Source organism: Trichomycterus rosablanca, chromosome 14 (genome assembly GCF_030014385.1).
Source record: "Trichomycterus rosablanca isolate fTriRos1 chromosome 14, fTriRos1.hap1, whole genome shotgun sequence".
Taxonomy (NCBI): Eukaryota; Metazoa; Chordata; class Actinopteri; order Siluriformes; family Trichomycteridae; genus Trichomycterus; species Trichomycterus rosablanca.
Window position 1 is genome coordinate 35,995,950 of NC_086001.1, and position 13,471 is coordinate 36,009,420.

At 43.7% G+C, this 13,471-nt stretch overlaps 2 protein-coding genes across 2 annotated transcripts in view; both read left to right on the forward strand.

The window, feature by feature from the left end:
• cpe (carboxypeptidase E) overlaps positions 1 to 3,993 on the forward strand; it is a 16,614-nt gene extending 12,621 nt beyond the window's left edge. The window contains exons 5-9 of the mRNA XM_063008850.1: positions 1 to 94; positions 303 to 442; positions 1,230 to 1,329; positions 2,684 to 2,802; positions 2,943 to 3,993. The exon at positions 1 to 94 is cut by the window's left edge and continues 89 nt beyond it. Coding sequence (XP_062864920.1) covers positions 1 to 94; positions 303 to 442; positions 1,230 to 1,329; positions 2,684 to 2,802; positions 2,943 to 3,041 — 552 coding nt within the window. The 3' untranslated portion in view covers positions 3,042 to 3,993. The remainder of the gene's footprint in view (positions 95 to 302; positions 443 to 1,229; positions 1,330 to 2,683; positions 2,803 to 2,942) is intronic.
• Positions 3,994 to 6,937: 2,944 nt separating this feature from the next.
• fgfbp2b (fibroblast growth factor binding protein 2b) lies at positions 6,938 to 10,223 on the forward strand. Its single transcript, XM_063009019.1, has 2 exons — positions 6,938 to 7,580; positions 10,061 to 10,223. Exon 1 carries the CDS (start codon positions 6,971 to 6,973, stop codon positions 7,559 to 7,561), a length of 591 nt encoding a protein of 196 aa, XP_062865089.1. The 5' UTR covers positions 6,938 to 6,970; the 3' UTR covers positions 7,562 to 7,580; positions 10,061 to 10,223.
• The last annotated feature ends 3,248 nt before the right edge of the window (positions 10,224 to 13,471 follow it).

The following is a 13,471-nucleotide window of genomic DNA, read 5'->3' on the forward strand; positions in this document are numbered from 1 at the left end:
GACCCGGAGCGGGCGCCGTGCCGCAAGAACGACGACGACGCCAGCTTCAAGGAGGGCATCACCAACGGGGGCGCCTGGTACAGCGTGCCTGGAGGTACGTGACCGGGGGATTGCTAGCCCAAAGCTCCACCCACTATGCCAACTGTTTTCCCGTCGACCCGGGCGACTCGATCGACGCATCAAAACCGAACACGAAACGAAATATGTTGGCGATCTGGTCCCACTGTGGGTTACAAGGTATAACGTAAAGCCTCCACGAGGGGGCGCCGTGCTAACCCTCGCCCGTTCTCTCGCCCCCGCAGGTATGCAGGACTTCAACTACCTGAGCAGCAACTGCTTCGAGATCACGCTGGAGCTGAGCTGCGAGAAGTTCCCCCTGGAGAGCACGCTCAGGACACACTGGGACCAGAACCGCGACTCCCTCGTCAACTACATCGCTCAGGTTCGGGGCTCGCCGTTGTTGGGCTGCGTTCAAACGAGCGTCGACCTTCCCTCCGTCAGGCACAGCCAGCAGAGGTCCCGATTGTGCATTTGCATCGAGGAACCCCGTTGACCTCCCCTACGTCAGGCACAGCCGGCAGAGGTCCCGATTGATTGTGCAGTGGCATCGAGGAACCCTATCGACCCCCCCTACGTCAGGCACAGCCGGCAGAGGTCCCGATTGATTGTGCAGTGGCATTGAGGAACCCTATCGACCCCCCCTACGTCAGGCACAGCCGGCAGAGGTCCCGATTGATTGTGCAGTGGCATTGAGGAACCCTATCGACCCCCCCTACGTCAGGCACAGCCGGCAGAGGACCAGATTGATTGCGCAATGGCATCGAGGAACCCTGTCGACCTCCCCTATGTCAGGCACAGCCGGCAGAGGTCCCAATTGCACAGTTGCAACGAGGAACCCTGTCGACCCCCCCTCTGTCAGGCACAGCCAGGAGGGTCTCGATTGCGCAGTTGCAACGAGGAACCCTGTCGACCCCCCCTCTGTCAGGCACAGCCAGGAGGGTCTCGATTGCGCAGTTGCAACGAGGAACCCTGTCGACCTCCCCTATGTCAGGCACAGCCAGCAGAGGTAACGAAGAACCCTGTCGACCCTCCCTCCGTCAGGCACAGACAGGAGGGTCTCAATTGCGCAGTTGCAACAAGGAACCCTGTCGACCCTCCCTCCGTCAGGCACAGGCGGCAGAGGCTAACCGTGTTAGCTTAGTAAGCTAAAACTGGCGTCTCTTCCGCAGGTCCATCGTGGCGTTCAGGGTTTCGTACGTGACCTTCAGGGAAATCCCGTCTCCAACGCTTCCATTTCTGTGGAGGGCATCGACCACGACCTCACCTCAGGTAAACACACACGGGCCAAAAGTATCGGGACGCCCCTTCTAATGATTGAGTTTGTACGTTTTACCCATAGCAGTCGCTAACAGGTGTGATAAATCAGTCATATAAAGGAAATTAAACCCTTCAGGTGCACCCAGCATCAGTTATAATAAATAACAACACTTTAGGGAAGGCTCTTATATAGAAACATGAGTTAACATGGACACCGGGATGAATTTGAACGTCAGTTTTACCAGAAGAACCGGAACGCGCTCATGAGATAAATAAAAAGGACTGACCGCCATCTAGTGGCTACATGCAGAATTACATCGGCGCTACTCCACAGAGAGGCTGCAGCTTTTCATCCCACCATCACGAACCAGAAGAATTTAGCATGTTCTTCAGAGGATGTTATGACGTAAGACAATAATAATAATCATAATAATAATAGTAATAATAGTAATATTAATAATAATAAAATAATAATAATAATGATAATAGTAATAATAATAATAATAATAATGATAATAACAATAATAAAATAATAATAATGATAATATAACAATAATAAAATAATAATAATAATAATGATAATAACAATAATAAAAATAATGACAGTAAGAATAGTAAGAATAATAAAAATAATAGGTAAAATAATAAAATAGTAAAAATAGTAATAATAATAATAATAATAGTAGTAATAGTAATAATATTAATATTAATGATAATAATAATGATAATAATAACAATAATAAAAATGACAGTAATAATAGTAAGAATAATAAAAATAATAGTAAAAATAATAATAATAATAGTAATATTAATAATATTAACAACAATAATATTAATAATAATAAAATAATAATAATATTAATAATAATAACAATAATAAAATAATGACAGTAATAATAATAGTAAAAATAACAATGAAATAGTAATAATATTAATACTATTAATAATAACAATAATAGTAATAATATTAATTAAAAAAAATTTTTATAATGATAATAACAATAATAAAAATTACAGTAATAATAATAGTAATAATAATAAAAATGATAGTACAAATAATAGTAAAAATAGTAATAATAATAATATTAGTAATAATAATGAAATAATAATAATATTAATAAAAATAATAAATAGACAATAACAACAATAATAATCTTTATTTATATATTTTATATACTTTTTATACAGCAGCAGTTCATACACAGAAATACTTTTCTCATCCCCCTTTTCTCCGTGAATAACCTGTTTACGTTCCGTCTCCATGTTGAAGGAGAAATGTGGGGCTAAAACCCCGGACCTGTTTATCTGTTATTGAAATGAACCATTAATTAATACGGTGATTTAAATCTCTCTCGTTGTGTCTCAGCTAAGGACGGCGACTACTGGCGCTTACTGGATCCGGGGAACTACAAAGTTTCTGCTTCGGCTCCCGGATACGTCACGGTGACCAAGAAGGTGGCGGTTCCACACAGCCCCTCCACCCGGGTAAACACACACACACACACACACACCGGTCTGAACGTCTGCTTGGTGTTTGTTATCAGGATGCATCCTAGATCTGCACCATAGGGTGCACCTGGTCCTTACTTATGATTTATAACCGGCCTCCCTTTGTCTCTCCTCAGCTGGACTTCGAGCTGGAGTCTCTGGAGGAGAGGAAGGAGGAGGAGAAGGAGGAGCTGATGGACTGGTGGAAGATGATGTCGGAGACCCTCAACTTCTAGCTTAGCGTCAGCGCCAGTCGTGGGTGTAAAATATTTTAGCGTCGTCGTGGCTTTGGTTTTGTTTTATTATTTGAGGAGCACTACACGTGGGCCGCGCCCTATTATTCAGTCTCGACCTGACCCAACTCTATTGAACCCGGTCGCTCGGGAACAGCACTAAAGGTGCGCTCATGCGCCCCCTGTATTCGATTCTAACCCCCGAAACCCGGGCACTGGTGTAATAAATCATAAAAAACTTAGAAAGAAAGAACTGAATCAAACAGTAAGCCTATTTCTCAAGTCCTGATGTCGTGCTCTTCAACACCATACGCTTCACTGTTCGGCTAGTAGATGTATTTTGTGTTATGATTTAGATTTTTAGCTAATTATGATCTCTATTTTTATTTGTTTTGGGGTCGCATTTTTCTCGTTAGATGCGTCACCAGGTACGCCAACCAATCAGGAAGCACTGTGTCGTGAAGGAATGTACGTGTCGAATATTTACGCTTTTCTCTCTTTCTAGCTTGAGATTAAAACTCTGTCTTGTGATTTCCTTTTATTTTAAGTATATTTAATCACGGAATTAAACAATAATAATAATATAACATATATAAAATGATGTATAAAGTATTAAAGCGTTCAAAGCTAAAATTAAACAGGGAGGGTGCAACACCGCGGACAACCAGCAGAGGCCGCCAGAGGACCGCGCTAAAAGTCCAATATTGTTAAGCACAAATAAATAATCACATAAACGTCACACACACACACGGCTGTACATACACGCCCGCCCTTCCCCAGTGTGTTTAATTCGAACCGGACGTATACATAACATGGATAACTCGAGGACGCCCGTGATAATCCCAAACCTCCCAAAGTTTCTCCTTTCCATCTGATGTGTCGCGTCTTATATATGAATGTACCGTCGATCTGAATCTGAATGAACGCTGATTAAAGTTACATGATTTTCTTGTCAGTTCACTGTGTGTGTGTGTGTGTGTGTGTGTGTGTGAGTGTGAGAGACACTTTATTAAAAAAATGAAGACTGTTAAAGTCGCAAAAGCAAAAACAATGTTTTAGACACTTATGAGCAGGTGTCCACATACTTTGGCAGGATGGGTGAGTATTTGATGGGTAGGTTGGATGGGTGAGTAATTAATAAGTCGGTTGGATGGGTGAGTAATTAATGGGTAGGTTGGATGGGTGAGTAATTAATGGGTAGATAGGATGGGTGAGTAATTAATGGGTAGGTTGGATGGGTGAGTAATGGGTAGGTTGGATGGGTGAGTAATGGGTAGGTTGGATGGGTGAGTAATTAATGGTCAGGTTGGATGGGTGAGTATTTGATGGGTGAGTTATTAATGGGTAGGTTGAATGGGTGAGTAATGGGTAGGTTGGATGGGTGAGTAATTAATGGGTAGGTAGGGTGGGTGAGTAATTAATGGGTAGGTAGGGTGGGTGAGTATTTGATGGGTAGGTAGGATGGGTGAGTATTTGATGGGTAGGTTGGATGGGTGAGTAATTAATGGGTAGGTAGGGTGGGTGAGTATTTGATGGGTGAGTTATTAATGGGTAGGTTGGATGGGTGAGTAATTAATGGGTAGATAGGATGGGTGAGTATTTAATGAGCAGGTTGGATGGGTGAGTAATGGGTAGGTTGGATGGGTGAGTATTTGATGGGTAGGTTGGATGGGTGAGTAATTAATGGGTAGGTAGGGTGGGTGAGTATTTGATGGGTAGGTAGGGTGGGTGAGTATTTGATGGGTAGGTAGGATGGGTGAGTATTTGATGGGTAGGTTGGATGGGTGAGTAATTAATGGGTAGGTAGGGTGGGTGAGTATTTGATGGGTGAGTTATTAATGGGTAGGTTGAATGGGTGAGTAATTAATGGGTAGGTTGGATGGGTGAGTAATTAATGGGTAGGTAGGGTGGGTGAGTATTTGATGGGTAGGTAGGGTGGGTGAGTATTTGATGGGTGAGTTATTAATGGGTAGGTTGGATGGGTGAGTAATTAATGGGTAGGTAGGATGGGTGAGTAATTCTCGCTGCCATAAATCATTTCAGTATAAAAAAAGAGCTTAGTGTCTGGGATTCTTTGCATATCGATAAATGCTTCAAACTGATCAAGTCCGCAGTGGGTCTGGAGCCTATCCCGGATACACAGACTGCAAAATAGTGATTATCGGGGCATCAAATGTTCCGATCCACACTCGATTACATTTACTTTTAAGAATTCCAGAAGGCCGGACCTACCCGGACATGGGGAGAACCTGCCAAACACCTTGCAATGTGTGTCCTTTCAGACCAGAGTGTGAAACTTACACCCCTAAGTGTGACTCGGATCACACTTAGGACCTCTGTAGGTGATTTTGGCGAGTGAAAATACAGCCATTAACATCCATCTGGGTAAAGTCAAAATACCCCCCCCTCTTTCCTTTCTCTAATTAACCCTAACCCTTAACCCTAACCCTAACCCTAACCCTTAACCCAGCCTTTCTCAACCGGGGTGCCGTCTGGCTTCGTCAGGGGTGCCGTCAAAAATATTCTGACGTTACTGATATTATGAAATACATTTAAAATCCAAAAAAGTCAACTTATCATGAAAATGTAGACCATCAGCCGCCTCAAACATCAAAACTTGTCTCACACGCCCCTTTCCCCGCGCTACAACGTCAACGCGGGTTGCGTGCGTCGCCTACAGTGATGGCTCGTTCGCGAACGATCCGATTCTATTGAACGACTCTTTAAAATAAACAAAAGGAACCGAGTCGCGCCTCTGGGAGCCGCTATAATACATATTTTTATATTTATATTTCTTATCGGCTGTAATTCAACCATTCCGCTTCCATCAGTAGAGGGAATTAATCAGTCATAATAAGAGCTGTAAATTGTCGAAATTCTAATCACTTTCAGTTGGCATGACAAATAAGGACATTCGTATTGCCAAAGCAAGTTGCAGAGAAATATTAAAATAGAATAAAATATTAATAAAAACAGTGCAAAATAATAACAATAAAAATTATAATATTTACATACATAAAATTTACAATTTTAATTGTTATTATTTTGCACTGTTTTTATTAATATTTTATTCTATTTTATATGTTTGCACATGTAACTGTTTTGTATATATTTGTTCTTTTTTATTGTTATTTTTAATATTTCTCATATAAAGCTTCTTTTGAGTTCGAGCATGAGGGCCGTAACCGAGCTACAGAGAGAACATGCAGACGATGAGCAGTGCTCTTAGTATAATGACAAATAATTGAGAAATAAACTATAAACTCGTTTAACGATGTTAAATCTGATTGGTTCATGGCGCGTATGTTTTCTGAAGCTTAATGCAATGCAACCACAGTACGTCTCTCCCTGTAGTGTTTCTGTGTGTTAGCAGTCCGAGTGATGCCGTGACTGACAAAAGGTAATCTAACCCTTAACCTAACCCTAACTTTTTTTAAACAGCATGACCAATAGGGTTGGAGGGGGTGAGGGGGTATTAAGATACCTCACACACACACACACACCTTCCCCGTCCTCAGACAGACAGGCAGCTCGTTGTTCGGGGTGGTTCACTCGCCCGGGAAAGGGCGCAACGGACCGGAATGCCGCGGCAAACCTCACGGCATGTGTTTCTTTCCATCGGCGGACCTCGAGGCCGGTATTGCCGGCACAAACGCCGTGCTTCATGCCCCATGCCACACAGGGAGAGTCTGCGCTCTGGGGTGAATGGATCACTGTGGCTTCACAAGCCGGGCAGTGTTCCGACTCACTTATGTAAGTGCACTCGGAGGCTGTGGACCGTCAGAGGTCTGTCGTTACTCCCCTGCCCTGCCCTCAATGCCCTCTTTGTACGTGGTGGCTTTATAAACCCTGCCCTCACCTCCGTACCCTCCTCACAGCGCCAGGAGACTCTCTCACTTTCGCACCACCGCACCACCGTAGCGAACCTCACCATGGCAGGCGTGGTCAGGGCGGCTCTCCTGCTGGCGTGCTGCGTCTGGACCGTAGACGGCCAGGCCCAGAGCGCCGATCAGGGCGACGGCGGCGCCATCGTCTTCAACACCAAAGCCAAAGACTCGTGCACCATGACCTACTCCGGCCAGGCGGACCTCACCAAGCTGCGAGTGTCCTGCAAGAACGAGAGCAGGTCCTACTGGTGCGAGTACCTGGGCAAGCCCGACGCCTGCCGCCCCTACGCCGCCAACCCGCGCCACTACTTCAACCAGATCATGTGGGAGATGCGCAAGCTCCGCAACGCCTGCCAGGGCCCCGACGCCTACAGACCCCAGATGTGCCGCTCGGCGGGCGAGCGGGCGCAGATGGCGCTCCACAGGGCCTGGCCCAGGATCCAGAAGAGACAGCAGCCCGGCAAGGCGGGCAAGGGTGGCGCTCCCGGTCCCAGACCCGTTCAGCCCCGCAGACCCAGACCCACGGCGCCCAGACCCACGGAGACGGCCCAGAGCCGGGCCGAGAAGCTGGCGGGGGAGTACTGCTGGGGCAGCATGCACGGCGTCTGCTCGTACGTGTTCGGCTGGTTTCAGTAACGAGCGCCTACGTGATCAGGTATGTACGTTACTTGGCAATTCCGTGGGTATACGATGACTGACTGAAGCCCTGATATTGCTCTGTACACTTATCATTCCACTGTACCTTGTGCGTTGAGCTTTTTGCTTTAAGTCGAGCAGGGGCAGCAGTGTTGTTGGGATTTTGTTTGAGTCCTGGTCTTTCATTGAGGCAATTAATGTTACTGGCCGTCCAGGTCCTATACGCAGGCGTGATTGGCTGACGTCTGCCGGGTGGGAAGGTTAAAGGGATTTTTTGCTGGCTGGAAGAGTTAGGTGTTAGGTTCAGCCCTCCAGGGGTAACGCAACCAGGGTAATTGGATGGGTTGGTAGGATGGGTAAGTATTTGATGGGTGAGTAATTAATAAGTAAGTTGGATGGGTGAGTATTTGATGGGTAAGTTGGATGGGTGAGTAATTAATAAGTAGGTTGGATGGGTGAGTAATTAATAAGTAGGTTGGATGGGTGAGTAATTAATAAGTAGGTTGGATGGGTGAGTATTTGATGGGTAGGTTGGATGGGTGAGTAATTGATGGGTAGGTTGGATGGGTGAGTATTTGATGGGTAGGTAGGATGGGTGAGTATTTGATGGGTAGGTTGGATGGGTGAGTATTTGATGGGTAGGTTGGATGGGTGAGTATTTGAAGGGTAGGTTGGATGGGTGAGTATTTGATGGGTAGGTAGGATGGGTGAGTAATTAATAAGTAGGTTGGATGGGTGAGTATTTGATGGGTAGATTGGATGGGTGAGTATTTGATGGGTAGGTAGGATGGGTGAGTATTTGATGGGTAGGTAGGATGGGTATGTATTTGATGGGTAGGTAGGATAGGTGAGTATTTGATGGGTAGGTAGGATAGGTGAGTATTTGATGGGTAGGTAGGATGGGTATGTATTTGATGGGTAGGTAGGATGGGTGAGTATTTGATGGGTAGGTAGGATGGGTGAGTATTTGATGGGTAGGTAGGATGGGTATGTATTTGATGGGTAGGTAGGATAGGTGAGTAACTGATGGGTAGGTAGGATGGGTGAGTAATTAATAAGTAGGTTGGATGGGTGAGTATTTGATGGGTAGGTTGGATGGGTGAGTAATTAATAAGTAGGTTGGATGGGTGAGTAATTAATAAGTAGGTTGGATGGGTGAGTAATTAATAAGTAGGTTGGATGGGTGAGTAATTAATAAGTAGGTTGGATGGGTGAGTAATTAATAAGTAGGTAGGATGGGTGAGTAATTAATGGGTAGGTAGGATGGGTGAGTATTTGATGGGTAGGTTGGATGGGTGAGTATTAATGGGTAGGTTGGATTGAATAATTAATAAGTAGGTTGGATGGGTGAGTAATTAATAAGTAGGTTGGATGGGTGAGTAATTAATAAGTAGGTTGGATGGGTGAGTATTTGATGGGTGGATTGAATGGGTGAGTAATTAATAAGTAGGTAGGATGGGTGAGTAATTAATGGGTAGGTAGGATGGGTGAGTAATTAATGGGTAGGTTGGATGGGTGAGTATTTGATGGGTAGGTTGGATGGGTGAGTATTTGAAGGGTAGGTTGGATGGGTGAGTATTTGATGGGTAGGTAGGATGGGTGAGTAATTAATAAGTAGGTTGGATGGGTGAGTATTTGATGGGTAGATTGGATGGGTGAGTATTTGATGGGTAGGTTGGATGGGTGAGTAATTGATGGGTAGGTTGGATGGGTGAGTATTTGATGGGTAGGTAGGATGGGTGAGTATTTGATGGGTAGGTTGGATGGGTGAGTATTTGATGGGTAGGTTGGATGGGTGAGTATTTGAAGGGTAGGTTGGATGGGTGAGTATTTGATGGGTAGGTAGGATGGGTGAGTAATTAATAAGTAGGTTGGATGGGTGAGTATTTGATGGGTAGATTGGATGGGTGAGTATTTGATGGGTAGGTAGGATGGGTGAGTATTTGATGGGTAGGTAGGATGGGTATGTATTTGATGGGTAGGTAGGATAGGTGAGTATTTGATGGGTAGGTAGGATGGGTATGTATTTGATGGGTAGGTAGGATGGGTGAGTATTTGATGGGTAGGTAGGATGGGTGAGTATTTGATGGGTAGGTAGGATGGGTATGTATTTGATGGGTAGGTAGGATAGGTGAGTAACTGATGGGTAGGTAGGATGGGTGAGTAATTAATAAGTAGGTTGGATGGGTGAGTATTTGATGGGTAGGTTGGATGGGTGAGTAATTAATAAGTAGGTTGGATGGGTGAGTAATTAATAAGTAGGTTGGATGGGTGAGTAATTAATAAGTAGGTTGGATGGGTGAGTAATTAATAAGTAGTTTGGATGGGTGAGTAATTGATGAGTAGGTTGGATGGGTGAGTATTTAGGATAGGACTAGATTGTATGTAGCTGGTGGTGGTGAGGTTGGAGTTAGGGGTTGACCTCGTTGTATGAATGTGTAATGAATGGCTTTAACAAACGCTCTAGACTCTCTAACCTCTGTGGCGATGTTTCCGCAGGTAACCAGACGGCGACTCCGCCAGAGGACCCGTCTGACCGGGTCAGGATCATCGGGAGGTTTTGCCCGACTCTCCCTGTACACGACCTGGACTTTTTTTTCCCTGTGCTTTTGCGCATTCTGGTGTCCAGTGAGTCTCCAGTGTTGAAAGACTTTCCCAGAACACACGGATCCAGCTAATAAATCAGATAAAAATGTACTAGGTGAGGATTCACATCAGCGTCTGTCTTCATTTATGAATAAACATGTTCATGTGTTGAGAGTGACATACCACCGAATCCTGTCGCACCTCGGAAGCTTTACAACGATAATAAAACTTGTTTTAAAGGTGTGGTGGATCTCCAGGAGAATCTAATATATACACTCCTGATCAAAATCTTAAGACCAGTTAAAAAATTGCAAGAATTAGCATTTTGCACTACTGGATCTTAAGAAGGTTCCAAGTAGAGCTTCACAATGCTAAAAGAAGAAATGGGCGCAAGAGACAAAAACTTTTGAGCAGGCAATTTATTGAAAACATCAATTTAACTGAAATAGGCTGTTCATCAGCTGATCAAAAGTTTAAGACCATAGCTCAAAAAAACCCGAAAACCCCCTCAAAACAGAAATCAAAGTGTCAAAAAAAGGACTCAGTAATGAGTAGCTCCACCATTCTTGTTGATCACTTCAAACAATCGTTTAGGCATGCTTGATGCAAGTGTTTTCAGGAGGCTAGTGGGAACGTTGCTCCAAGTGTTGAAGATGGCTTCACAAAGGGCATCCACTGTCTGGAACTGATGTCCATTTTTGTAAACTTCCCTTGCCATCCATCCCCAAATGTTCTCATTCAGATTTAGATCAGGGTAACACGCAGGATGGTCCAAAAGAATGACGTTATTCACCTGGAAGAAGTCCTTTGTCAGGCGGGCATTGTGAACTACAGCATTGTCCTGTTGAAAAACCCAGTCATTACCACACAGACGAGGACCCTCAGTCATGAGGGATGCCCGCTGCAACATCTCCACAAAGCCAGCTGCTGTTTGATGCCCCTGCACAACCTGAAGCTCCATTGTTCCATTGAAGGAAAAAGCACCCCAAATCATGATGGCGCCCCCCCACTGTGCCGCGTAGAAAACATCTCAGGTGGGATCTCCTTGTCATGCCAGTAACGTTGGAAGCCATCAGGACCGTCAAGGTAAAATTGTTCTCATCAGAGAATAAAACTTTCTTCCACCTTTCAATGTCCCATGTTTGGTGCTCCCTTGCAAAGTCCAAAGGGGCAATTTTGTGGCGTTGAAGAAGACGTGGCCTTTGAAGACGTTTTTTGTTTCTGAAGCCCTTCCCTCGCAGATGCCGTCCGATGGTTATTGAGCTGCAGTCAGCACCAGTAATGGCCTTAATTTGGGTCGAGGATCGTCCCGTGTCTTGACGGACAGCCAATCGGATCCTGCGGCTCAGCGCTGGTGAAATGTTTTTGGGTCTACCACTTGACTTTTTTGTTCCATAACCCTCAGGGTCTTTTAATAAATGCAAAATGACTGTCTTACTGCGTCCAATCTCAGCAGCGATGGCACGTTCAAAGTCAGTGAGCTTTTTTGCTTTTGCCATCAGGAGGTCTTGACAGTGTAAATACTTGACAGAAAATGACATGGAATCCAAATTTCTGCGCACATTTTGGCTTTTAAAGGCTGTGGTCTTAAACTTTTGATCAGCTGAAAAAAGCATGTTTGAGTGTAAATGCAGTTTTCAATAAATTGGCTGCTCAAAAGTTTTTGTCTCTTGCGCCCATTTCTTCTTTTAGCATTGTGAAGCTCTACTTGGAACCTTCTTAAGATCCAATAGTGCAAAATGCAAATTCTTGCAATTTTTTAACTGGTCTTAAGATTTTGATCAGGAGTGTATATACTGTATATGTATTCATCTCAATTATTCGCAAACTAATAATTAAGCAAAATTTGAACAGTTATGCACATTGTTAATGCAAGAACGTGTTTACCAATAAAACATTCATAAAATATGATAGAATTATTAAATCTAAATTCATTGTAGAAAGCACATTATCTGACATAAGTGAGGATCTTTTCCTGTTCATGACCCTGACACTGAAAACAGGTGCACCAATCATAATATTTTGATCTAATATAAGGCATCAATAAAGCATCAAAACACAGATATGATTATTTCATAGATCTATTAAGAAAACCCTTTAATACTGTGTTTGTGCAGAAAGAATACTGGGAAATACAGTACTCTTCTAAATTACCATTTAAACACCTATAAATACCTGAAACAGTCAAGTTAGCAAACATTATCTATAAGTAATTGACTGTAGCTATATAAAAAAAGTGTTAATTAAAACAGTCCATGTAAACGCTTAGTCCATATAAATATCAGATACGAATGTGTTTTTAGAAAACTACAAACATCACAAATATAAATCATGTTTATAACCATGTGATAGAATAAGCTGAATAAACTGTAGAGATGAAACATCACACAGAGCTTCACTTCTTACCGGAGGGGGAGGAGGCGGAGCTACACGGTTTTGATGGACAGCTCTAGCAGCCAATGGAAATACTCGTTACAGAGATCGCATGATGTCATTCATCTTTTCATCAACACGTAAAAATAGTGAAAACCGCTAAAAGTAGTTTATCATCGGACAGTTCATGCGCTTTACATCCTAATTCATCGGAAACACAGATAATTACCACGGAGACACACATGTATGTGCCAAATAAAAATAGTTCGATTAAACATTTTAATCTTGATTAACGACAGCCCTAATATATACAGTATATATTTACATCTTCAGCATTTAGCGGACGCTTTTATCCAAAGCGACTTACACAAGGAGCAATTGAGGGTTAAGGGCCTCGCTCAGGGACCCAACAGTGGCAACCGGCAACCTTCTGCTCACTAGTCCAGTACCTTAACCACCGAGCTACCACTGGTCCTCTCACTGGGGTGTTTATAATATATACACCGATCAGCCATAACATTAAAACCACCTCACTGTCCATGTTATCAGCTCCACTTACCATATAGAAGCACTTTGTAGTTCTACAATTACTGACTGTAGTCCATATGTTTCTCTACATGCTTTGTTACCCCCTTTCATGCTGTTCTTCAATGGTCAGGACCCCCCACAGAGCAGGTATTATTTAGGTGCTGGATGATTCTCGGCACTGCAGTGACACCGACATGGTGCTGGTGTGTTAGTGTGTGTTGTGCTGGTATGAGGGGAGTTTTTAAACACCTCACTGTCCACTCCTACCTAGTCGGTCCACCTTGTAGATGTAAAGTCAGAGACGATGGCTCATCTATTGCTCATCATGAATATTTTTGGTTGGTGGACTATTCTCAGTCCAGCACTGACAGTGAGGTGTTTAAAAACTCCACTCGTACCAGCACGACACACACTAACACACCA